General features: G+C 41.1%; 1 protein-coding gene across 1 annotated transcript in view; it reads left to right on the top strand.

The window, feature by feature from the left end:
- The window catches only part of ANXA2 (annexin A2), a 45,217-nt gene that overhangs the window by 9,885 nt on the left and 8,190 nt on the right, over positions 1–27,142 (top strand). Inside the window, exons 2-6 of the mRNA XM_061182055.1 lie at positions 1,366–1,424; positions 4,616–4,715; positions 19,906–20,000; positions 23,343–23,456; positions 27,022–27,112. Coding sequence (XP_061038038.1) covers positions 1,377–1,424; positions 4,616–4,715; positions 19,906–20,000; positions 23,343–23,456; positions 27,022–27,112 — 448 coding nt within the window. The 5' untranslated portion in view covers positions 1,366–1,376. The remainder of the gene's footprint in view (positions 1–1,365; positions 1,425–4,615; positions 4,716–19,905; positions 20,001–23,342; positions 23,457–27,021; positions 27,113–27,142) is intronic.

The following is a 27,142-nucleotide window of genomic DNA, read 5'->3' on the forward strand; positions in this document are numbered from 1 at the left end:
GATGACTTTACAAATTAGGATCATATCCCACTGCTGTGATGCATTGCATGGGTTGGGGGTGTGTGTGATAGTGTCTGAGAGTTGTGGAAATGGAGGAGTTGGAATAGCTGTGATTTTCTTTTTTGCCGTGCTTAAAAAGCTTCTATAAGCATCAAGAAGAGAGAAGAAGTCGTGTAGGAGAGAGCTCATTGTGAAAATCTTGCAGAAATACTTCCATAACCACAAATAAAGGCGAATCTTTTTCTCTTAATTCCTCTAACTCACCCCACACAGAGCCTGGAATCTGCCTAGTCCAAAGCCTTCTGATAAATTAACAAATGTCTATGTCCAAATATTCCTTCAAAGCCAGTTGTATGAAAACATGTAGACTAAGCAAACTGTTGGAAGAGAAAAGAAAGCTGAATTGCATGGGCACAATTTCCTTGATCAGAGAATATTAAGCAAAAAGAGACCAAAACAGGAGTTGCTGCAATTCAGACGTCGTTCCCACTGTTTGAGGATGCAGCTCTGCTCTATTTTCTTTATTTTTGGGAGGCTGCTGCTGAATGACCTGTCTTGTCTCAGTTGAGGTAAATTTCCTGCCAGTTGAGCACTTTTTATTGGCAGGGGTTGGTGTATCAATTTCGAGAACTGTGTGATTGCAAAGCTGGAAAGCCAGTTCATTACGTTGTCGTATCACTGTCCAATTAAGTGTTTTAACTGAAAGATAACTTCATTTCAGCCATTTTGAATCTTAAATACAAGGATCAGTCTTTTATGGGATGAGTTAATGTCAAAATCTGTCCATTGTCTTTCTCATCAACAGTTTAATATCTTCTAAGCATTGGTGAGCTAAGAGAATAATTATGGATAGTAATAAAGGGCTCCATTTAGGAATCAACCAGCATGAAAATGCTACTGATTTCAGTTCATATCCATAGTTTTCAGACTATGGATATATATTATATATGATATATTAAATTATTGGTGAAAAATACATCAGTAATGGCTGGTTTGACAAGATTATCACTTTTTAGGAGAACCGGAAGATTCAGTCTTATCCTGTTTGGACGAGTTGCACTGGTCTTGGGAAGAAACGTTTTGTTTTTGTATTTACAAGTCAGTCTCCCCAGGTTCTCTTTAAACTGAGCAAGAACAAGACTAGCTAGTTCTGTAGTCCATCCCAAACCTAAGGCAAACCATCTCTCAGCTTTAATTTTCCCAATCACAAGATAGGAATTGCATCTATTTGCAAAAATTACTCTAATATCGTCAGATGAAATGGTCCAAGAAGTAGAGATGAGTATAATGAATCACTGCGCTTCGGGGGAAAGGAAAGCCTCTTCATAATAAAGACTTTTTGTTGTACTTATTTTTTTTTTCCAGCTTCTTTCAAAATGTCTACCGTTCATGAAATTCTCTGCAAGCTCAGCTTGGAGGGTGATGTAAGTATATCATTTTCACTTTGTGTAATTTTTGCAAATTGGGCATCTCTCTGGGTAACTGTGCCTCTTCCTTTCCTTGTACATCTAAGGAAAATGGGGACAAAATTCAGACAGTCATTCCCAGAATCCCCTTGGTTCCCTGTCTTCCCCAGTACTTTAGCTGTTCCTAGTAGTTCAATATGAAAGAAATGTTATGGCTCCAGAAACTGTTTTGGCATCACATTAAAATTGGACAGACGCTAGTGACACTGAGATGCTTGGAATTTTATCCTGCCATATACTTAACATGCCAGTGGTAGTAATTATTGTGATGGTACAGGACTTTTTTTTTTTTTTATTAGAGTATAGTTGCTTTACAGTGCTGTGTCAGTCAGTTTCTGATGTACAGCAAAGTGAGTCAGCCATACGGATACATATATCCCCTCTTTTTTGGATTTCCTTTCCATTTAGGTCACAACAGAGCACTGAATAGAGTTCCGTGTGCTCTACAGTAGGTTCTCATTGATACAGGATTTTTAATGTCATGCCCTCGGATTTTATTAATGGTTGGCATAAGCTACAGCCATATTGAAAATGATCCTGCATGTTTAGGACTTCTTATAGTGTCCAGAGAGTTATTCCAGACAAGGACTTTTTAAAATTTAGTACCTGGGAAAGCTTTTCTCCAAAATAGCTAGAATTTTTTTTTTTTTAAGCTAAATAATAGAAGTATTATAATTCATCTTGTTGCCTTTTTTGCTTTGGCTATCAGGTAGCTCAGACTTATACTTAATTGTCTTTCACAGGAACTTGGAAATTCTGATACATTTGCTTTTTTGTTTTACAGTCAAAATTTTTAAAAGCTATATGCAAAATTATAAGTCATTGCAAATGCTTTTAGAATAAAGTAGAGTATAAATTATGAATATGTAAAATATCTAATAATACCATACATCTTTCAGGTTATCTTGGCAGAACTGGCTTTTACAGAAATTCAGCAGTGACACTGGTTTGTAGGCATATCTTACAGATATTTCAAAATATGCTCTCACTGAAATTAAAATACAAAGAAGCACTCAAGTGGGTTGACAGCAGCTTGGGTCATGTGGTACAGAACCCTCTGTCTCTGGTGCTTGCCAATAAAACATTCAGATGGATGATGTTGGTGCGAGCACAGGTTGTATGGAGTATAAAGCCTACCTCGTTTTCATCTTTCTTCTTGGACCTTGTGCACACTGTTGTTGGCAACCATACAAGCAGCATGTTGAGGTCCAGACAAGTCCAAGAGCTAAATAAATTTTTTCTTAATGGATCAGATCATTAGATCATTTTTAGTATCGGGTTTCATCAGAGGGCTTTTCATGTGGCCTTTGAAGTTACTCTAGTATGATGTGCTTCTCTGTGGAGAGATGGGACTGCAGTAGAAAATGTCATGTATTCCCCAATACTTTGAGGGAAGAGAAACATCACTTTGGCCTCCATAACTTGATTTTCAGATAAATGAATTTTACAGGTAATAAGTTCAATTATCCATTTAATTTTATTTCCAGAGTTACTATAAAATTATGCAAAACTTTTCCCTACTCACTGTTGTTTTGGGGATGAGATGACGTAGCACCTGATATATGAAGCCATATTTGATATGGCTCGATGGCCAGACTGCCTGCCTTTGTAAATAACTGATGGGATTGTTAATAAATAGGAAAATGTGTTCCCTTAGATTTCTGTCCTCATTTTGTAGCCACCATAGCATATATAGTAAGTATTTCAGAATAACACTTTGTGTCATTACCTTTTCCTGAATGTGTGCTCTATTCCCATTGAGTTAATCTTACTGGAAAGTTTAAGTAGTGAAATTATACGGAAAACACCTTGATAATCCACTGTGTTTCAGTTATATGTATTAACTGGATTTACTATTTGGCCAAGATGGTCACAAGTACATTTTGAAACATTTTGTCCAGCCCTTAACTTAGATTTGTGGCTTGTGCTAGGAGACATTTGGGAGGATGGCATCTTAGTTGTTTACCTGCACAGCCTCACTGCTAATAAATGCTGGGGTGCCTTGTAACGTGATGCATGTGGGTGGAAAGGTAAGTCAGGGCAACTCAGTCTCCGACTATTCCCAGAAACTGAGCCTAGACAGAGTCATGATGTGATGGGAGGTGTGCAGTGTGGGGAGGCGGGGATGGGGAGCCTTGACGTTGAAGGCGGTGCAGTGGTGGATGGGTCTACTGGCCATCAGCCAACCTAAAGAACATTGTCAGTCCTGTTTTGTCTGTCCTTTGCTTTGGGACTGGATAGCAGGGAGGAGGAAAGCTGTAAGAGCATTTCAAAGGAGAGAAGTTAACACTTCGGAGAGGAGAACTGATGTAGAATCATGCTGTTGTCCTTACCTCAGTCTGGGGTGGGTCGGGCGGGGGAGAGTCCATCAGATCTGGAAGGGTGATGGGCTTTGAAAAGCACTAGAAAGGAACAACCCATGGTTTAAAAGGCAGTGAGAAAAAAAAAATACTAGAAAGAGTAGTAGGCAGAGGGGATCGTGTTAAAGACAGCATAGTGGAGGGTAGAGAGAGTAGAGAAAGCAGGCGGAACCTGGCCGATATGAAGAGGATGTGGGCCATGTGGCCTGACCACCTTGGTTCCACGGCGGTGGCCAAAGGGGGGGGATACAGGAAGAAGATGCTTCCCTCACTTATCTCATAGTCCGAGACAGGCAGGCAGGCATTCTACATTTGCTTTTTAAAGAATTGTGAGCTCAACAATACAGGCTCAGTGGAAATTCATGTGCCTGTAGCAAAAACTTGGCTAAACACACTTGTCGTTCAGGCATTTCCACATTTCCAGCTTGTTTCAAATGTTGGCCAGCCCAGTTTCGTGCTCTTCAAAGCCTTCCGCAAAGAAACGGGTGGTTTCAAGTGCCCAGCTTTGCGTTTTCCGCCTTTGAGCTTGCATGAAAAATAAGATGAAATGTAGAAATAGATTTATCATATTCTAAACTAGTTGAGCCTTTGAAGAAGAATTCTCATTCGAAATAAGGAAGTTTCGTATCCTATGTGTGATGGCGTGTTAATACTTAACTGAGTTACCTAGCCTTAGAATGATGTGAATTATTAAAAGAAACAATAGGAAAAAAAAATTTTAGGAATTGACATTTCAACAAGAGGATTTTAAATATGTGTGATTGAAGTGTGTTTGTCTTTTAACCTCAGCACTCCACACCTCCAAGTGCATATGGGTCAGTCAAAGCGTACACCAACTTTGATGCCGAGCGGGATGCTCTGAACATTGAAACAGCCATCAAGACTAAAGGTAGGCCATACATTTGTCCTCCTTGTCAAACACTGACCAAAGCGTTTTTAGTCTCTTTCTTGAACCTTCATACGTTGGTCATTTGAAACTGTCATCAAGCTTTAATGGAGACATCGAAACCTACCCCACCCCATCCTTCTCTCCTTCGTTTCCCCTCTTTCTCCCTCCCTCCCTCCTCTCTTTGGAGAGAAGAAGATTTAAAACATGAGAAACTAAATAACCGAATAGCATAGTGACATGGAAATAGGCTTTAGCTGAGGGCCAGGAAGGTCTGATCCCCTGGGTGTGTGCTTTGGGCTGAGTTCTTCACTTTGAGGCCTCATTGCCCCTTCTATAAGGAAGAATTTGGTCATGGTGTTCCCTAAGGGCCTCTTTTTGGTCCTAAATCCCCTTGAATTTTATTATATTTCTTGGAAAAATGCTGGGAGCATTTTACTGCTTTGCTCTCAGATTGATCTAATGAGCGAAAAATTCAGACTTCTTTTTTTTTTAGCTCCACAAGTTACGCCCCTCCTTAGTCCTGGAGCTTGTATTTGAAGAGCTGTCGGGATGATTGTATTTCCTAGAGTTCCAGGATGAGTAAGAGAGGACAAGGAGGCATAAAAGCCTCTGTTCCAAAATAAAGCAGATAAAGCATTTAATTGGGTAAGAGTTGAGCAAGGGCCTGTTCAGGTCATCGTGCTGTTTTCTGTATCCACAAAAGCCAGTGTTCAGACTTCTTTGGCTTATGTTAACGAAGCATGTATCTTTGGGGTTGCCGCATCCCCGCTTCCTTGGAAACACTGTGATTATTGTGGTGATGCTTGTGATTCACCACACTCTTCCCCTTTTGGACAAAGTGCTTCTTTTCATATGAGGCTAGTCTGAGACACATATGTGAGCCAGCAGCCAGAGTGGCTGCTGGTTCATCCCTTGCTGACGAGTTGTGGGACATTAGGACGATGGAGTGTTTTTACTTATTGACACATGCATACAATTCACATACAGGTCACTGACAGACCAGGGAGCTCAGTCAGGGTGACCTGGGGCCCTAAAATTGGCGTGACCATGTGTCCCCATTATGCCTGCATATTTACTGATTGTGCCCCCTTTTCACCCTCAGAATTGTCTTATTTTGCAGGATGGATTGCATAGTCACTTTTCCTAGAACCCTTGGAGAAACTGGTGACTGTGTTTCCAGGGATAGGAAGGAGTGTAGAAAGATCCTTTATGTCCTGTGGTTCTAATAGGACATAGGTTTGCATCACTGGCCTCAAAGCAGCCTTAGTTTCCATGGGGACATTGTGGGCACCTCCCACTACAGTGGCCTGGACAACTAACTACCTTCAAAAAGCCATCTGTTTTGGTGCTTTTAAATGACCATACTTGTCAAAGGCCAGGCTGGGAAGTCAGGAAGTCACTAATCAGAAAATGAAACTAAAATCTGCAGGGCTTACCTCCCTGCAGTCAGTTCTACTTGGTGGAGCCTAGTGGATGAGAGCATATGTGTTTGTGGCTTCAAATCTTAGCTCTACCACTAATTTACTAGCTCTCTGACTCTGGGAAAACATTTAACTTTCTTAAGCCTCAGCTTCCTTACTGTAAAAGGGGGGCTAATAAAAGTTCCCACCTCACAGGGTTGTTGTGAAGTAGCAAGCACTTAGCATGGTGCCTGGCATATAGATAATACTCAAAATATGTCACCTTAACACACACACACACACACACACACACAATCCGCTCTCCTAAAAACTCAGCTTCTCACTATTTGGATGTGCCTACATTCCTGGGGTTTCCCAACTAGCCATTGTAGAGAAGTTTAACAGTTAACTCATCTGACAAAGATGGTGCCTTTTACAAGCTTGAGACAAAGGCTGCTTTTATCCCTGCATGAGAAAGCTTTTAGCACACTGGAATGTAAAGATTGCGCAAATGAACTCTGGTAACAGCTGAAACTCCCAGGGTAATAAAAATACCTTCAGGCGCTTTCTGAGTTAGTAGAAAAATACTGTAGTTTCTAAGCAGAAACATCTGGAGGGCTAAGATCTGGATTCCTGCATTCCAGTTTGGTCAAATGCAGATGACATCACCATTATCAGCGTTGCAGCTGCTTATTGAGGGCTGCTCATTATGGGCTGGCGTGGCACCAAGCACTTCAGGAACATTCTTCCTAGATGAACTTCAGATTAATCCTCTCATGTAGGGTGCTGTCACCCCCAATTTATGGGGGACACAATTTAGGATTAACATGCTCCAGGTCTCTTGGCTGTGGTTCAGATAGGGTTTTTTGTTTTTTTTTTAACATCTTTATTGAAGTATAATTGCCTTACAATGGTGTGTTAGCCTCTGCTTCACAACAAAGTGAATCAGTTATACACACACATATGTTCCCATATCTCCTCCCTCTTGCATCTCCCTCCCTCCCACCCTCCCTATCCCACCCCCCCAGGTGGCCACAAAGCACCGAGCCGATCTCCCTGTGCCATGCGGCCGCCTCCCACTAGCTATCCATTCTACACCTGGTAGTGTATATATGTCCATGACACTCTCTCACCCCGTCACATCTCACCCCTCCCCCTCCCCATATCCTCAAGTCCACTCTCTAGTAGGTCTGTGTCCTTATTCCCATCTTGCCACCAGGCCCTTCATGACCTTCTTTTTTTTTTTTTTTTTTTCCTTAGATTCCATATATATGTGTTAGCATACTGCACTTCCCTTTCTCTTTCTGACCCACTTCACTCTGCATGACAGACTCTAACTCCATCCACCTCATTACAAACACCTCCATTTCATTTCTTTTTATGGCTGAGTAATATTCCATTGTATATATGTGCCACATCTTCTTCATCCATCCATCTGATGATGGACACCCAGGTTGCCTCCATGTCCCGGCTATTGCAAACAGAGCTGCAATGAATATCTTGGTACACGACTCTTTCTGAACCATGGTCTTCCCAGTAGTGGGACCGCTGGGTCGCATGGTAGTTCTATTTTTAGTTTTCCAAGGAACCTCCATACTGTTCTCCATAGTGGCTGCATCAATCTACATTCCCACCAACAGTGCAAGAGTGCCCCCCCCTCTCCACACCCTCTCCAGCACCCACTGTTGCCAGATTTTTTGATGATGGCCATTCTGACCGGTGTGAGATGATACCTCATTGTAGTTTTGATTTGCATTTCTCCAATGATAAATGATGTTGAGCATTCTTTCATGTGTCCGTTGGCAATCTGTATATCTTCCCCGGAGAAATGTCTCAGATAGGGGTTTTTTTTTTTTTTTTTTTTAAACATCTTTATTGAAGTATAATTGCTTTACAATGGTGTGTTAGCTTCTGCTTTATAACAAAGTGAATCAGTTATACATATACATATGTTCCCATATCTCTTCCCTCTTGCATCTCCCTCCCTCCTACCCTCCCTATCCCACTCCTCTAGAGATAGGGGTTTTAACACGACTCTTTCCAGCCCCAGGGCTGTGCTCTCAAGCACCCCAATGTTATGCTACCCACCTGCCAGGGTTGGACTTTTTACTTGGCCATGAGTTGTTTTCAGGCATGAGAACATTTTCTAGCTGTGATTCTGTGGATATCAGATACATGTTATATTTGTGGGTCCAGCTTTTGGTCTCCTGTCTTCTTCTCTCCCAAATTTAATGCCCAGTGGGTCCCACTTAGGACTGCTTTTTATTATTTGTTTTTGGTGCCTAGTGATTTTAAAGAGTAACTGAATTTTCTTGATTTAAGTCTGTTGGTCCTTTAAAATAGTTTCTAGATTGTTGGTATATTTAGAACCTTAAATCCTTCTAGGAAACTCGAGAGGAAAGAATATGATAGCTATACAGAGCTCAGAGTTGTAACAAAGATGTTATTATCAGCATGGGTTTTTTTTTTTTTTAACATCTTTATTAGAGTATAATTGCTTTACAATGGTGTGTCAGTTTCTGCTTTATAACAAAGTGAATCAGTTATACATACACATATGTCCCCATATCTCTTCCCTCTTGCATCTCCCTCCCTCCCACCCTCCCTATCCCATCCCTCTAGGCGGTCACAAAGCACCGACCTGATCTCCCTGTGCTATATCAGCATTGGTTATGATGGTAACAAACCTAGATCCATCTTCTAGTTGGAGAGTGACTTAGTACATTGTGGTAACTGCCTTTATATTACATAGAGTGTCTGTAGAATGTCACCAAGACATGAAAAGTAAAGTTTGCAAACAATTTTTTTACATTGTTATTGAGGTATAATTCACATCTCATACAATTTACTTATATAAAATGTACAATTCAGGGTTTTTTTAGTATATTCACAGAATTGTACAACCATCACCACAATCAGTTTTGGAACACTCATATATTTCACCTTAAATTTGTCAGTTGCATAGGAAATGGGCATAAAATAGCATATACAGTGTGATCATACCACCACAATTTTTTTTATGTCAAAAAGAAAAAAATAAAAGACATTTAACTGATACATAGAATTATGAGTAATTGATTCTTTTCCTGTGTTTTCGGTATATTCTGTTTTTCCCAATTTTTCTATGGTGACATGTATTACCTTCATAACGGAAAGCAGTAAACTAAATTAAAAACAAAAATGAAGTCATCGCAGTTTAACAACATGGGTTTGAACTGTGTGGGTCCACTTACATGTGGATGTTTTTCTCAACGGTAAGTACTACGGTGCTACGCGGTCAGAGGTTGGTTGAATCCACAGATACGGAACTGAGGATAAGGAGGGCCGACTATAAATTATATGTGGATTTTCAGCTGTTGGGGGTGTCGGCACCTCAAACCCTCCAGTTGTTCGAGGGTCAGCTGTAGTTGGGAAACTCACATCCCTTTTGTTTTTTTCTCCTTCCCCTTGATCTTTTTAGATACTAACGCTAGTTTAAAAAAATGAGCTAATTAAGATCTTACCTTCCCTTTTAGAATGCCTTTCACTTTAAGTGTAATTAGGAAGCTCCTGCCCCACCTTAACCGACCCTTTTCCAGGAGAATACAATGCAAATTAATTGGTGTTTCCCTGACATCCAAGGAAACTGGGTAAACTTCAAATGCTGATACAAACAAAGCCAAAGGACAGTGAAAAGATGACCCTCTGGGCCTCCTCTCTCAGATAGGGTAGCCCACCTGTGTGTGCACACGTGTGTGTGTGTGTGTGCCAAATGTAGAGCATGCTGGGCATTACCTGTACTGCCTGATGTACGTCTGCTTCCCTATCCGAGTACTCGCAGGAAGAAGGGCTGTGAGCAAGTCACCTGTGGCCTAGGGTTACTCACTGCTCTTAAACCCAAGGATTGTAAACCGAGGCAGGCCTGCAGTGGGGAGGATTAGGAGGGGCAGACCTGGGTGAGATCTATAGGCTGGTGCTGCCTAGACTGGTCAGAAGGCCCCAAAACAGCTCTTATCCCTCCCTTCTCCTCTGCCCTTATCTCTCGCCTGGGCTGCTAGGGCATTTGTCCTTATTTATTTATAAAATATTTATTTATTTATTTGGTTGTGCCGGGTCTTAGTTGCAGCAGGTGGGCTCCTTAGTTGTGGCACGTGAACTCTTAGTTGTGGCATGCATGTGAGATCTAGTTCCCTGACCCGGGCCCCCTGCATTGGGAGTGCGGAGTCTTACCCACTGCGCCACCAGGGAAGTCCCTGTCCTTATTTTTACGGGGCTCCTTGCCTCATCCAGTGCAGATTCTCTGTCTAGCTTCATCTCCAGGCTATTCGGTGCCACAAACAGAGCCTTTGCTCTCTCAGGAGTGTGCAGCCCGCTTCTAGTGGGAGTGTTGGCCCACTTCTGACATCCAGGCAGTTCCCACTCATCTTGGCCTGAGCTGATGCACCGCCTCTTCTCCAAGCTTTCTCTAAGAGGGAGGCAGAATCATTTATTCCTTGATCTGTGTCTCATAATACTTTCGTCTCATTTATAGCTCTTGCCACATTGTGTTACAGTTATTTATCTGTGGGTTTGACTCTCCCACCAGAAAGTGAGCTCCTTGAGGGCAAGGACTTTATTTCATTAAACTTTTCTAATGCCCAGGCCCCTGGGATCATGTGAGAAAGTACATATTTAACCTGAATAGTAGTGAAAATGTACACAGATACCAGAGCATACAGGTGAGTGCAGAGTCAGGATATGTGGCTGGCAAGAGAAGGCAGCAGAAGGCAGTTCCAGAATCTGGACCCTATCCCCAAAGGATTAACAGTCCCCTAGTGAGCTTTGACCCTTTTTTCCAAAATGAATTTAGCTCACACTTGTAAGACTGCTTTGTTTTTGGTTTGAAGGGATCTCGGTGTTCCCTGAGCATGTCACCTAAACCAAATGCATGATTGCTTTGTGTATGCTCTGGCCTGAGGTAGACTCTGCAGTTACTTACCTTAATTAATGTCTAGTTAGAAACTGAATAAAGCCATGCAAAAGTAGTAATATTGCTTAATTAACAAGAGGTTTCTGAGACTTAAATCTGTAGGAGTCTCTTGGTCTAGATTGGCCTTGGGTTAAATATATACTGCAGAGTGTACAACACAGCTGTGAATGGTTTACCATATGGGTCCAAATAACTAGAAAGGAAAGTCAGCTAAATTAGAAAAGGATGAATCTAGATTACATAAAATAGATTGTAATTAGAAGCAGCACAACCCCGGAGTTAGTGTAAGTGCCAATAAACTGGTACAGCTTCAGTCTCTCTCTGGAAGGGGAGGGTAATGAATTGCCCTATTATTATTGCCAGTTTTGATTTTAGCAGTATTTGTGTTCTCCGGAAGGGTTGTAGAAGCGGGTGATTTTTCCCCCCCTTATAAGCACAAGTATAGAAGCATAATGGCAGCAAGTTTCTGCGCTTATTTTTTTCTTATACTTTTGAAATGGAGCTGCTGAAGATTTCCAGCATGGCCAAAAGACTGACATCCCATGGCAGTGGGAAGCAAGCCAGGATGTGTATTTTTGGTTTCACCTGCACACCTGGAGGTATATTCATTTAGCTGAGACAGCGATTAGGAATGTATTCTCTTGAAGATGCCAGGAGGCAGATTGGCTCTGAAAAGTAGCTTCTCTCCCACAGGAGCGGCGTCGGAGGTGTGGGCCCAAACTAAGAACCCCCAAGCCTGAGTGTGAGCATGCTTGTGGGAAAGGCCTCTGTGCCCCACGTAGCCCAGGGCCTTCTCACTCTAACCATCCTGGAAGTGAACAGGAGGGAACAAAACCTTCCCGTTGATGAGCACTTTCCTTTTGTGTTCAAGTTGACTTTAGACTGAATTCTCATCTTACAGCACTGCTGGGAACAAAGAGGGACCAGTGCTGAGTCACAGCCACCTTTACTCTGGGCACAGATTTTCTGATTTCTTTCAAGATGATCATTGTCTACTCGGGTATGTAGATGCCAGACTCAAGCCAAGGAGCCTATGAAACATGGGTGAAGGAGTCCCTGGTGCCTTTCTCATTGTAGGCATCGGCTGTGTTGCCTGCCTGTCAGCTTTTTCTTTTTTGTAAAAAATGGTTACCTCCTTTCCATGAGGAAATCCAAATACCGGTGACACCCAGGGACGATGGAAGTCACCACGTTCGTTCTTATCTGGTGTCGGCAGTGCTGAGACAATAAATAGTAACTTCTCTGTCAGCTGAGTTCAGGGTGGGTATCAGTTTCTTTTACATCTGTTCAGATTTTTTACTTTCTGACTCAGGAAGCTGGTAGAGCAACAAGGCACAAATTGGTGCTTGCATTTTATGCATAACCCTTCATTTGCAATTTTATTTGATTTGGATCTTGAGTAGTGGCCTTTGTGTTTTCCTGGTGGTCCTGTAGAGTATCTCAGAAATGTAATTATGCACGGAAGGCAGACAGGGTTCCAGATTATTAAAATACCCAGTGGGATTACCAAGGAGACTACTTAAATCCTTTCTAAGGGACTCAGCTGAGGTGAGACCAGAGCAGAATAGAAACAGAAGAAATTTGATTTCTGGGCCCAATCTTCTTCTTAGGCACTTACCTAAACCACGCTTTCCCTGAGTTGGGCCAGGCAGCACCATGGCAGATGGTGGGAAGGGTACTTTGGGCAACAGTGTGTGTGTGAGTGTCTGTGTGTGTCTGTGTGTGTGCATGTGCTTCTCTGTCTCTAAAATCACTCTTACTGGCATTTTAGGCTCCCATTGAGTTATGAATGGCTATTTCCAGAAGAGAGTCTTCTAGCTCTTTCTCTTGAAAAAAACCTCAGTTGGGTTAGCTCAGTGGCCATGCATTGTTACTGGGTGGCAAATCATTATCTACAGATTATTCAATGGGTGTACATTTGTATGTTCTAAATAGTAAGTCCAGTTCTGTAGACAAATAGACACGTTACTGTCTCCAATCCTTTTTAGCAACAAGGTGGAGGAGTGTGGTATAAAGAAGTACCAAATTATAATTCAAAAAGGTGCAAACATGACTCATAGAGATATAGGATAAACACGTGGCAAACATTTATTTAATTCATTGAGATAGGGCTGGTTCAAAGGGAAATTTGAGAGACTAGGTGTTTATAGGCACTGAGGAAAGAATGTTGGAAGAAGATTGCTAGGCTGGATACAAGACCGTTAATACCGTTAATGTCCTTCAGGGCACTGAAGCCATAATCTTGGGGGCTATCCTTTCTACTGGACCAAAATCTACAAGTTAACACGTAACCCCATAGAGCCTATGCCGTAATCAGTAGTGAGTAGCAAGTCGAGTGAGAGCGTGCTTTGGAGAAACAGTCTTGGATGGGCCTTTTAGCCACACTGGGAAGACATGTTCCCTTCCTTTTGCCTTGTTTTCAAGTTTTGGATTATCTTCTGTAACAGGAGGCAGAATAGCCCAACGTAGATATTTAACCCTGGTTTGAACCCCAGCTCTGCAAGTGACTTGCTTGTGTGACCTTGGGTGAGTCCTCATCTTTTCCTCATTGGTACAATGGGGATGACAATAACACCCATCGCACATTGACATGATGACAATTGCAAGAGAGCTTTGTACAAAGCACCTTGTAAAATGCCTGGCATGTAGGTACTCAGTGAATGGTTGATACTATTAATATTATAATAAAGTAAAACCCATGGGTCTGTGCCTTCTCCTCTCTCTGTGGCCTGCCTATGACCTTGTTGTAAAGATGATTTCTGAGGTTTGATACTGATATATATGCCCAGTAACCTAAGCCAAGTCCTGGTTTTACCTATGATCTAGATAAGGAGCGGATCTGGGCAGTTTTCCTTTATTTTCTAACTAGTCAGTCAGCCCTGCCTGGAGGGCCTCCTGAGTCCTTTATCAAACAAAATGAAATCTGTTTTCTCTGTGCAGTCAGTGTGCCTTGGCAGATGTGAGTCAGCGTCCTGTTCAGAATGGCCTCTTGGTCCCCTGCCATGAACAGTAAAGATGCACATTTTCCCTGCAGTGCCAGATGTGGAGCTGACTTGGGGTTTCCACCCGCAGAGAGGAGGAGACTCCAGGAGGCCCATTTTGTGGGTTTGGATTCAGCCATTATTTTAGACTGCAAGTGTTCTTTGTTTTAAAAATATGGCTGATGTTTTAAGGAACCCACGACCCCAGAGTTTTCTGTGTGAGCCCTGCTGTCAGCGGTGCCTTCCCATGGCATTACTTGCCAGAGCTGTGGCTTCAGGTGACTAGCACTTAGAACAGGGACTAATTTTTTTCAGATGCCCCGGAGTGTGGGAAGCATTTTTATAGTTAGCTGATAAGATTAGTTGGCCATTTTCATTCAAGGAATAAATGCTTAAAAACTTTCGTGCTGCTTTCCATCAGGAGCCAAATAAATTTGTGTCTTAGTTCCTCACCAATCTTGAAAATCTTAACTTCTATTAGTGTTGAAAAGACATTTAATGTCCATCGACAGAGGATAGGGTAAAGAAGATGTACATACAGACAATGGAGTATTACTCAGCCATAAAAAAGAATGAAATAATGCCATTTGCAGCAACATGGATGGACCTAGAGATTATCATACTAAGTGAAGTAAGTCAGAGAGAGACAAGTATCATATGATATCACTTATATGTAGAATCTAAAAAGATGATACAAGTGAACTTATTTACAAAACAGAAGCAGACTCACAAGCCTTCGAAAATAAACTTATGGTTACCAAAGGGGAAAGGTTGGGGGGAGGGATAAATTAGGAGGTTGGGATTAACATATACACACTACTATATATAAAATAGATAATCGGCAAGGACCTACTGTATGGCACAGGGAACTCTATTCAGTATTCTATAATAACCTATATGGGAAAAGAATCTGAAAAAGAATGGGTATATGTATATAAATATGTATAACTGAATCACTTTGCTGTACACCTGAAACACAACATTGTAAATTAACTATACTCCAATATAAAATAAAAATTAAATTAAAAAAAAATCTGCCTGAATGACAGAATTTACTGTGTTCTCACCCACATTCTGTGGGATCCTGCACCCATGTCATTGTTTCCCAATGTGAGGCTTTGCTTGGATTACTTTGTGACCTTCCATATCAAACACAAGAGGAATGGGATGGGAAAATAGGCATTATTCACATTTATTGTTTTCTTTATGCGTTTGCTTCATCCACGCAGTTTCTTTTCGACCCTGGGCTCCTTCCCTCAGCAGACACTTCCCTTCTCACTGACACAGGAGAGATCGGAAAGTGCAAATCCAGAGAGGCAGAGCCTCATCTGCCGTCGTCTGCGCCTACGTTAACCTTGTTAAATGTAAAGCTTTCCTGGTGTACTGGTACTTGCTGTGCATTTGTTGACGGTGATTGTGCTGACATAGGTAGCTGCATGTTCAGCCCTCATCCTTCAGCTGCATCCTGGGCAGGAGTGGTGAGTCACCGGATGACCCTTGCAGCTTCAACCTGGACTGAACTATTTTCCACAGGAATAAACCGTCTCACCAGTTATGATGCCAGGTCGAGAGGAAGCAGCACTGTTCTGAAGATAAGATGGTTAAATCCCACTGGCATATGTGTGCATTCTGGTGTTCCAACACAGGACATGCCTTACGTGGCTTTGAGTAGGGCATTGATCCTGGGCTCTATGATTTTTTTTCCTCTTTCTAGTTCAATTTGAAACTTGCGAACAGTGGTATGGGAGGAACAGCTGATGCAGGTGAGGCCCTCGGAGGAGGGGGCTTCCACTGGTAGAAATAGCCTCCATTTACTTTCTTTGTAGTTGCTGGCATTAGCATTTGTGTAATGTATCAGATCTTTCATTGGTAAGGGGTCCCAGCATGCTGGATGCTGCATCACAGCGGGCTGTTTGCTTGGTGAATAATTTAGGTAAAATACACTTCGATGCCTTCAGGCTCTAGTTGTTGCTGAGTGAGATTCTAGGTGAATCTAGGTGAATCATCCTAGGTGAGATTCAGGTTAACCACCCAGGCTCTTTATGGGGATTTCCAGTAACTGGATTGTATTCTGACTCTGTTGGCTGAATGCTAAGCTGCTATGAACACAAAGGTTCATTGTTTGATTGCTAAGAGAGGTTTGTTTCGTTGACTAAGAGCATGGGACTGCACTGAAGTTTGTGGAGTGAGCTCTTTTCAGGTGTTATTTCTTACCTGGGTTGTTTGAACAAAGGTAAGCATTTCTTTCCCTAAAATTGTAGTTGACCCTGCACCTCACAGAAGCAGCTGGTAGAAGCAATTTAATAGTCTTATACACAGGCAGATTTCCAACGACCTTTCCAATTCCCACCCATGCTTTTCCATCTCTGTTGGCGATTCTCAAATAAAGAATCACCAGGGAGCTGGTTGAAATGCCGCTTCCCAGGTCCAAAGTCCGCAAGAGTCTTTAAACAGATCTCAGGGGCAGGGAGGCCCAGGGAGCTGTGGGGGGTTTTTTTTTTTTCTTTAATTTTTTTAATTGAAGTACAGTTGATTTACAATATTATATTAGTTTCAGGTATACAGCATAGTGATTTGGTATTTTTGCAAATTATACTCCATTATAGGTTATTACAAGATAATGGCTATAATTCCCTGTGCTGTACAGTATATCCTTGTTGCTTATCTATTTTATACATATGAGCTGTGTTTTTTTTATTTATTTATTTATTTATTTATTTATTTTTGGCTGTGTTGGGTCTTCGTTTCTGTGCGAGGGCTTTCTCTAGTTGTGGCAAGCCGGGGCCACTCTTCATCGCGGTGCGCGGGCCTCTCACTATCGCGGCCTCTCTTGTTGCGGAGCACAGGCTCCAGACGTGCAGGCTCAGTAGCTGTGGCTCACGGGCCCAGTTGCTCCGCGGCATGTGGAATCTTCCCAGACCAGGGCTTGAACCCGTGTCCCCTGCATTAGCAGGCAGACTCTCAACCACTGCGCCACCAGGGAAGCCCAGGAGCTGTGTTTTTAATAAGTGCTTCATGTGATTCTCATTCAGGTGGGCTCAGGACCACATTCTGACACAAACACAACTTTGCATTTGTTTCCAAGGGGGAATAATTTTTTATGGGTCGGTGTTCTTGGCATGCGTTTAGGTCAGCAGCCCAAAGATTGGTTTTAGGAAATACTAGAGTTGAGATTAGAGGGTATAATTGTATTTTGTTATTCTCCAGCGTTTTCAGATTTGGGTAAGAAAGTTAAGTGTAAAGGAAAAAGACGTTTATAAACAAATGGTTTTCCTAATATAAAGTTAGAGCTATAGAATATTGAGAGAGAGAGCGAGCATATGTAAACACACGTGTGTGGGCAGGCATGCATGCCCATGTGACCAGATACATCCACGAAAGTAGCCTGGTAAGCCTTAACGAGTCTGTGAAGAAATCTATCCAGCCTGTACCTAAGCTCAATTTTTGGGACCTCCCTGGTGGTCCAGTGGGTAGGACTCCACGCTCCCGACGCAGGGGGCCCCGGATCGGGGAACTAGATCCCCGCATGCATGCTGCAACTAACAGTCCGCATGCCGCAACTAAAAAGATCCACGTGCCACAACTAAGAAGTCCGCATGCCACAACTAAGACCTGGTGCAGCCAAAATAAATAAATAAATAAATAAATAATAAATAAAAGAGTTGCAGTACATTCTGTAGAATAGATTTTTTTAAAAAGCTCGATTTTCTGTGTTAGTCTTTTGTGGAAGCAGAACTGGAGGTCATTGTTCAAGTCCCTTCCTCATGCAAGTATAGATGCTGAGACCCCAGGAGGGCAGATGCTTCCACGGTAACAGTGGCAGAGCTGGACCTCCGTCTCTCTAAGCTTCAAGCTTCCGCATCTGTAAACGAGGAAGAGAAACAGCCATCCCCACCTGGTTGTTGTGAGGGTTACGTAAGATGGTTTGCATTAGGATGTTTTGGAAACCAAAGAGAATGATATAGATACAGTTCCTGAATATCATGCATATCGTGTTCTATTCTAACTAAAGTATTTAGAACCACACTGGGAATCTCGTGAGGTGAAGTCACTAGTTGATTCTAGATCAATGATTATATGTCATTCATGGTGTATATATTTTAAAAATACCCTTCTTCTGCTCATCATAGTGAATTGGAAACTATAGGTAATCAAAAGGAAGAAAACTTGAAATTATCTATAATCCTACCACTCAGATGATCCCTATTAAAATTTTGCTATAAACTCACACAGTATTGTGAATCAACTATACTCCAATAAAAATAAAAAAATTTGTTTTTGGTATGAAAGGTTCAACATATTTTCTTACACATGAGCATGCCTTTTACAAAAATCAGGTTAGATTGGGTGTCCTGTTTTGCAACCTGTTTTTTTACTTAACAGTATATTGTGAACATTTTTTCATGTCATTTAATACTTTATACTGTCATTTTAAATGTCTATATATTATCCCATTATATGGACAAAAACATTTATTTAATCAATCTATTATTAGACATTTTCCCCCTTTATTTTTTGCCAAAATAAACATCTTTGAGACAATCTCATATTCAGCAGTTGGGTTTCTACGTTTACACTGGCTACTCTGAAAATCAGAGCTAAAGGTATAAATGCTGCAGTTAAGGTAACTAACGTATTGGTATGAATTCACTTAAAAATGAGTATGTAAATACAAAAATGTTACTTATTTTTATACCCAGAAATTCTAGCTTTCTGCTTTTTGATCTTTCTAACACACTTGAGAGTTTAGAATACCTTCTTTGTAAGTCTGCTCATTGCCTCTGTCTCAGAGCATTATCGTTCTGACCTTTCTGTTGCTTTGGAACTCCTGATTTCCTATAGGCTGGGCTGTTTGCAGGTCACGTGTGACCTTGGAGGCTTAACCACTCTGCTGTTTTCTCACTCAGGAATTACCTATCCAGTTATGGCAAAGACTTCCTTTTATTAAACAAAGTTCATAATCAGTCAGGAGAGAGACCTTTCACTTTCTGAATTCTTAAAATAGTGCTTCCTTAAGTTAAATGGCATGTTAAGAGTTTTTCTGATATAAAATTGGAAACTTTCACATACCAGAAGGCATTGGTTATCTTTGTAAATACACATGTTCCAATTAAAATAGGTACTAAAATATTTTGGTGGCACTTCAAAACTCCCAGTTTAGATTTAATTTAGATTAAAACATTATTCTTTTTAATAAAGTTATAAAATTGATTATTAAAATTGCCTATTGAATATTAAAAGCAGTGGAACATTTATTTTCCTTACAAAACAAATTTAGTCTTCAGTAAGTAGGATTGTATTAATCAATTACGCTATTAAAATACAACTGCCATATTAAATCTGACTCATTTGTCATGACAGTTTATATAATTATAGAAATTGTACCTAGCTGCTTATATAGCCATAATCCTGCAATAAATATAAATAATTGTCTCTATTAATTCAGGTCGTGGTTACTGTCTATTAAGACCTCAGTTAAATGGTAATTCGGGGACGTTCATTTAAAATCTTTCTAAATCTTTGTTGTTCCATCTGACTGCCAAAGCCCCACAAATGCACCTCCTACTGTTGAGTCCAGAAACCCAATTTATGAATGAAATTTTTTTTTTTTTTTTTTAAATACAGATACTTAAAAAGGTCCATTTAGACTTGAGGTTTGAGGCTGTCAGGAAAAACAGAAAAGAGGGTATACATGTTGGGTGGAGGGTGCTGACAGAAAGAAAACATCTTAATGTCTTGGTATTTCACTTTACGGACTAATATATACATTTCAGGTTGAAAAAATGCTTAAAACCTTCTATGTAAGCCCAAAGAACTAGAGCATATGGTTGAGTAACTGGTCACTACTTGTGTCTTCATAGGTGTGGATGAGGTCACCATCGTCAACATTTTGACCAACCGCAGCAATGAACAGAGACAGGATATTGCCTTCGCCTACCAGAGAAGGACCAAAAAGGTACAACAGGTTCAGGGATGGAGGGCATTCCATGTTGAATTTCGGTTCCTCAGCCATTGCTTTTTCTTTTTATGAATTCTGGCTCTTCCCAGCAAGCGCCTTCTGGAACCCTAGGAGATCCAAGGTTTTCCCCTTACATCCTGTAAGAGTCACAACTCACACATACGTGGCCCCTGGGGTGCTTGGAGCTTATCCATAAAGACCACACCCTCTTCCAACCCAGAGGGTGTAAAGGGAGCAGTTCTGGAAATAGAAAGGATAGGGGAAAACAACAGCAGGTATCATTTATTTATTTATTTTTTAAATTAATTAATTAATTAATTAATTTTTGGGTGTGTTGGGTCTTTGTTTCTGTGCGAGGGCTTTCTCTAGTTGCGGCAAGCGGGGGCCACTCTTCATCGCGGTGTGTGGGCCTCTCACTGTCGCGGCCCCTTGTTGCGGAGCACAGGCTCCAGACGCGCAGGCTCAGTAGTTGTGGCTCACGGGCCCATTTGCTCCGCGGCATGTGGGATCCTCCCAGACCAGGGCTCGAACCCGTGTCCCCTGTATTGGCAGGCAGATTCTCAACCACTGTGCCACCAGGGAGGCCCAGGTATCATTTATTGAATGCTTACTTTGTGCCAGGTATGCCGTTCTCTACATGTGGCCACTCATTTCATCTTTATGACTTCTGCTGGTTCTTGATAAAATGTTTTAAATTTAATCTTGGGACACTAGCCTCCATTTGAGTATTGATCCTGACACACTCCTCTCATTCTTAAAAAAATACACTTGAGTTCCTAAGAGCTTTGCAACCACCAGGTTTAGTTTAGTAGTTCATTTGGTCTCCAGGCTATCTTCACCTTGCCATGCTCTCACTATTTAAAGGGTCTTGTGTGCTTTTTTTCCCTTGCCTGTCCACGAGTGGTTAAGGAACAGCCCAGCACTTGTTCATCCTTTATTTTGTCGCAGTGTTAGGAAATTTATTTTTACAGACAGGCTGCTTTATTTTTAACTTCTTGCTATTAAAAGCTTTTGATTTATTCTTGGACGGTGCAGTAAGCATGGCTTCCTGCAGCTCCCGTTTGACTTATGGCTTTCACTCGTAGTCACAGTGGAGGTGAGCTGGAAGGATTCTAGAAAAGACATTTCTGCACTTGGAGTTGAGATGACCACCAGGGTCCAGGAAGTTGCAGGTCACACCCTGCTATATCTCCCTCTCCCACCTCTCAAAACAGTTGGAAAGGACACACATAGGAAAACATGCAGCTTGTTTCCTCTCATATGCATTAAAATTTTTCTTCTAGCTAGACTGACATTAATCTACTATAGTGAGGCATGGAAGGGAGTGTTTGTTTCTCCACTTTCCCGAAAGGATCTGTGAGCTGGTAGAGCTGAGTTCCAGTTGGAGCAGAAGGTCCACCTCTTTGGACGATATGCCTGTAATTGCTCCTTCAGCTGTCACTTGCAGAGTGTGGTCTTGGAACACACTTGGGTGTGGACACATAAGTGTACATAGAAATATAGAAGCCCGGATTTCGATTTCAGATGAGATACATGGAGAACAGAGCTCTCACATACCCTGTTGGAGGGATGATGTTACAGAATCATGATGGGTTTGGTGACCTCACAGGCTTCATGGGGGGCTGGGGACAACTCACTCTCCTCCTGATTCTTGATACCTCTCAGCCCTGGGCTAAGGAGAATTATCACATTTTAAAGAAAGATACATAAAATACTGGAGATACTTTCTGAAGGAAATCCTGAAAGCAGAACCTTATTGTTTGCATAATAAAGGAGAAGGCCCTGTATTGTAGAGTACTTTAACAATAGGGACCGAGGCTGCCTAGGTGAGGGGCTTGAACAGCATGGGTACAGCTAGTAGCACTGGACAGGAACTGGGACAGAGGATCGGTGTTCTGTTTCTTTCATGTTCGAGCAGTTGCCAGGTTTCTCCAGATAAGGAATGGTCATATTTTATTTGTCAAACATACCTGGACAAATATTCTTTGCTAAGTGCAAAGAAAGCCCTGTGCTTGACATCATGAGAAGCAGGAAGTTGGCTGCCCATAAGGAGTTTATTATAGAAGTGGAAGAAGTCAGTAGGTGCCCAAATGCTATTTGAAGTCTGAACAGAGAATGGGTAGAGGGGAGTGTCAGGGTAGGCTAAGTTTGGAATTACCTAACCTCAGAGTTCCACGCTGGAAAATTGGTGCTATAATTGGAAGGTGTAGCTTCTAAAGTTCTCTCCTAAGTGCTATGTGTTACTAGGACTTCAGGAAGCAGGAGAAAGTAGGTGATGAAAGGGTTGGGCCAGATGATTTCTAAGACCCATCTCAGTCCTCGACATCTGCGAATGATTTGAGAAGATTCTCTCTGAAGCAGGCTGCACATCACCTCTTAGAGCCTGCACATACCTCTAGGGGCTAAACATCGTAGATGCCGTGGGTGCTGCTGGAAAGCAGAGAGGAAGAGAGAAGAGGGGGGAAAAAGTGAAAAGAAAGAAAAAAATAATTATAACAGGAGAGTTAAGCCATCACTCAATGCGCATGATTTGTAGCAAATCTAATCCCCGAGGAAGCATCTGTCAAAGCCACATCGAATTGGGATATCTGTCTGCCTATGTGGGTGCTGACTCAGGCCTCTGACTTGAAATCTGTCAGTGGATTTTAATGGTAACAGTGGGAACCTTTAAGAAACAATATACAGCAGGGAAGCCCAGGGGTGAATGGGGAGGGCTTTAGTCCCCACCATCTTGATAATACCATTCCAGTTTGGTATGGAAAGTAGAGGTTCTCTCAGTCTTAGGTGAAGTGTTTTGCGTAGGAAAGCTTCATGAGATCACTTCTAGCCAAGTGGGGGCCTCTGGTTCCACCTGGAGACTTTCTGGAGCCACCTCTGGCACAGCTGCACAAAACCTTTCACAGGAGGATACCAGCAGGCCGCGAGGGTTCTGCTTCCTTGGAGGCTCCCCACTTTGATCACCTCCTTCTTAGCAGGGGCCTTGACCCTAGAAAGTGCCCTGTCTTCCATAGGCTGTTACCACGTGCGAGTGTAAGCGTATTGTAAACTGCATTCACTCATAGCTTTCTGAGGCATTGCATGCTGCTCTGGTTTCCTTTTACTGACTGGACGAGAGGGCAAAATCAGCTTGGATTTTAGCGGAGGAAAGTCTGATCTTTCCATTTCTGACCTTTGGGTCTGCCAAAGGGAATGCGGTTGATACTTTGACCGAACACCCCAGAGTTGTCAAAGAATCACAACCTGCTTTACAAACACATGCCTCTATTTTTGTCTTACTAGTTTTAAAGGGAATATTGGTTACCGACCAAGTTTTCCATGTTGTTGCCTGTTTTTCTGAAGGAACTTGCATCAGCACTGAAGTCAGCCTTGTCCGGCCACCTGGAGACAGTGATTTTGGGCCTATTGAAAACACCTGCTCAGTATGACGCTTCGGAGCTGAAAGCCTCCATGAAGGTAAACACGTGTGAGATGCAATCTCTGTCAAATCTGCCATTAATATTTGTGAATTACGGCTTCCTGAGTGTAATTAGGTGATTTTCAGTTATGTTGAATTCTCATTTGGAATCATTTTTTGGGAATGAACTGAAGCTATAAGGCTCAGGATTTGTACCAAAAATATTTCCATTACTTTTTTTAAGACTGTAAAGAAATTTCATGATGCAGAGAAGTCAGTTACCAGCTGCTACTGCTTGGCACCTGGGCAATTGGAATACCATTTGGAAAAACTACTTCCTTGATTACACTTCCTCTTTAAAAAAGATTTGTTATGATATTAAGGCAAAAGTAAAACTCATAGCTTTTGTTAAGTGAAGCTTAACAAAAATCTGCGTATGCCATTTTGGTTGTTTCTTCTGACCTTCTCCTTGCTGGTCCCATTGTTTGATTCAAATTTTGGGCAAAATCAGAACATCACAGTGCACATAAAGGGTGATTTCAGATCGTGAATGGTTCCTGTGTTTTGTTCAAAGTATCAAGGCACATGCTACTGTCTTTTGTTTGTATTTTGCAAAGTTATTTTGAACATGGATTTTTAGGTTAAATTAGATAGTAAAAATTCCAGGTCGTAGGTTCCCCTGAATTTTGTGTGTACGTAAAACATCGAGTATTATATAAATGTAATAGATATATAAACATAAGTGCATGTTTAATGGCAAAGCACGGAACCCTTTTCGGAAGTGTGCCTGCAACACTTTGAATAATCTGACACTGCCCTCTGCTGGTAAAACTGGGTAAAGCCTCAGAGTGGAGGGAAAGCTGTAGTTCTGATTTTTTTTCCGAAGTCCGAGTGCATTTTCTGTGATGCCACCATTTCTGAATTATGGAGAGATGGAGCTGTAAGTCTGTCACCAGCTAATGTCACAGTTCAGTTGTCATCCCTTCCCCCACAGAGCACCTTGAGAGGGAGGCAGCTTCCCACCGGGTATTTCCAGGGCCCAGAAGTTGATAGCTCAGGGCTGCTGAAAGATTTGCTCTGAAATCAGTTTTCCAGCTTGGCCCAAGCTGTGCTCAGTTTATTTGAGCAGACTTGCTCTGAGTTTTCTAAGTAGGCTATATTGGACAGAATGATAAAATGTCAACAACACTTAATGATCCTGTTTAATAAAAAGAACACTGAAAACACTCAGTCTTGGGACCTTTGGAGCCATGAATGAGCTGGCCTCTCCTAGGTTTCTTCTGACCATCATCACTTCAGATCAGTTTATCTTATTTTTGCCAAGAATTCATTGAGTTGTGATTTGTGCAATTTTATAAGTATCTATTACTAGGTATTAGTGACTTGAAACGGACCTGTTTGAGCTGTCAGTCACCATTGTAATCTATGTAATTGGGCCCAATGAAAGGTGCTTTGACTGCTAGATCTTTGACCTTGTGCCAGCTCTTCCATTAGCTATCACAGCTGAGTACCCTTCTGAAATCCATAAAGCTTGGAGTGACATTAACTGAACTATGCTTTAAAAAAAATCTGTTTTGACTTCTGGCAATACCAGTGGCAGTATCTGCCATATGTTACAGTAGACGTTGCCCTTGTGATGGGAACTGTGGACAGTCTGTGGAGAGCTTGGGCCAAGTTTGAAATTGCCAAGGTCACCTTTAAATATAGAGAAAAAATACTATTAGAATTCTCTGATATTAACATGGGTATATCAGTGATGAAAGAAAACAAATCTTCTATTGCTATACCTGTTTCACGTTTCAACAGTGTCAGGATATAGCATTTCTTCCAATGCATGAGTTATTTTTAGACTATATTTATTATATATCCTTGAGATTGAAAAACTGCCCCCTAAAATATTTGAAGATGCTTGGTAATCTCTTTATAATATCTGTATAGAATGTTGTGTAGACCTTTTGCTAAGAAGGGAAGAAGAAGGGAAGAAATTTTGCTAAGAAGGGAAGAAGCTAAGAAGGGAAGAAATTTTGGCTTTGCCAGCACCTCTACAAATCATGATTAAAAACTCTGGGAGAAGAGGCCTTGGCTCAGATTAGATGAGGAATAAAATTCAAAATTAACTTTTTTTTTTTTTTTTTTTTTTTACACTTTAAATATATGTAATTTTATTTGTCAATTACGTCTCAATAAAGCTGAGGGGAAAAAGGAATTATATATTGTTAAATACTACAACATGTACAAAACTTGAAAATATTATGCTAATTGAAAGAAGCCAGATGTAATAGGCGACATATTGTATGATTCCATTAATATGAAATGTCCAGAATAGGCAAATCTACAGAGACAGAGAATAGATTAGTGTTTGTCAGGAGCTGGCAGGAGCGAGAACAGGGAATGACTACTAATGGGTACAGGGTTCCTTTTTTTTTTTTTTTTTTTTTTTTTTTTTCACACACACTGTATTTTATTTTTACAAGAGATAAATAGACTGACACCAAGCATTGTACATGGATGACCACAACAAAAGCAACAATGATTGCAATTACCAAACATGAGACTTAGCTTATATAAACTACTTTTTTAGGGGCATATAAACTCTAATAAGTTTAATTAATAGCTGACACACTTTTCATGTGGATAAGTAAGTTTCTTATTGTATTAACACCTTATAATTGATTTACATTTTAAACAGTTGTAATTCTACTTAGTTCAAAGTGATATTTCCATACTCGGAAAGACAAGTATTAGAGAATCCTGATTATTAAATCTTGACTTTGATCATGAAGCCAGCTTTGAAATACAAGGTTCATTGGGTCCTTTCAAGCTCTCTGGCATGCCAGCTCAAAAGTGTGTATATTAAATTTGAATACATCACCCATCAAATTCTTATTCCTTAATAAAGTGTTGGTGTCTAGGTTTATTTGGCACTTCATTATTTCCTTTTGCTTCTCTAAAATGCCTGAAGAGTGCATCACAATCAAGCAAAAATGGAAGTACAAGAATGAAATTTTTAACATTAACCCAATTTTACATTTCAAAGAGGTAAAGCTAAAAATTTTATCTTATCTATATCTTTCCCTCGTAAAAGACTTACTCCAATCTAACGATGCTGGCTGCAAATGACAGCATAAAATCTCTATATTCCTTTGTTTTAAATTTCTGAGCAGAATTGTATAATAAAGAAAATTATTTCTCATCCATTAAAGTAATGGCTGATTATTAGAGAAGTTGAAAAATAAAGAAACATAGGGAGACGATAAAGTTATTCATTTTATAAACCCATCACCAAAAGGCAACCACTTTTAACATTTTGGTGTATTCCATTGCTGTCTCTTCCCATTTCACTATATATTTATATATAGTGGAAAAAAAATTTTTTTAATATAGTTGAGCTAAAAAAACATGTCAGTTAAACCATCTTTTATTTTGATGAAGCATTTTTTTAAAGGAATAGAATATAACTTTACCTTGTGCTGAGGAATGCAGTACAGATCCCTCAGGAGAAATGCAGGAAGGGACGTGCTACACACCCAATCTGTGTGTGTAGTTTACCTGAATGAGATCAGGGAAGTGGGCTAATGGCCTGGAGGGCTTTCCCTGCTGATGGCTGCAATGCCTGGTTCGCAGGGGCTGGGGACCGATGAGGACTCCCTCATTGAGATCATCTGCTCCAGGACCAACCAGGAGCTGCAGGAAATCAACAGAGTCTACAAGGAAAGTGAGTAGCCCTAGTTCTGTGGTGCACCCT

This window comes from Eubalaena glacialis, chromosome 2 (assembly GCF_028564815.1).
Source record: "Eubalaena glacialis isolate mEubGla1 chromosome 2, mEubGla1.1.hap2.+ XY, whole genome shotgun sequence".
NCBI classification, from domain to species: domain Eukaryota; kingdom Metazoa; phylum Chordata; class Mammalia; order Artiodactyla; family Balaenidae; genus Eubalaena; species Eubalaena glacialis.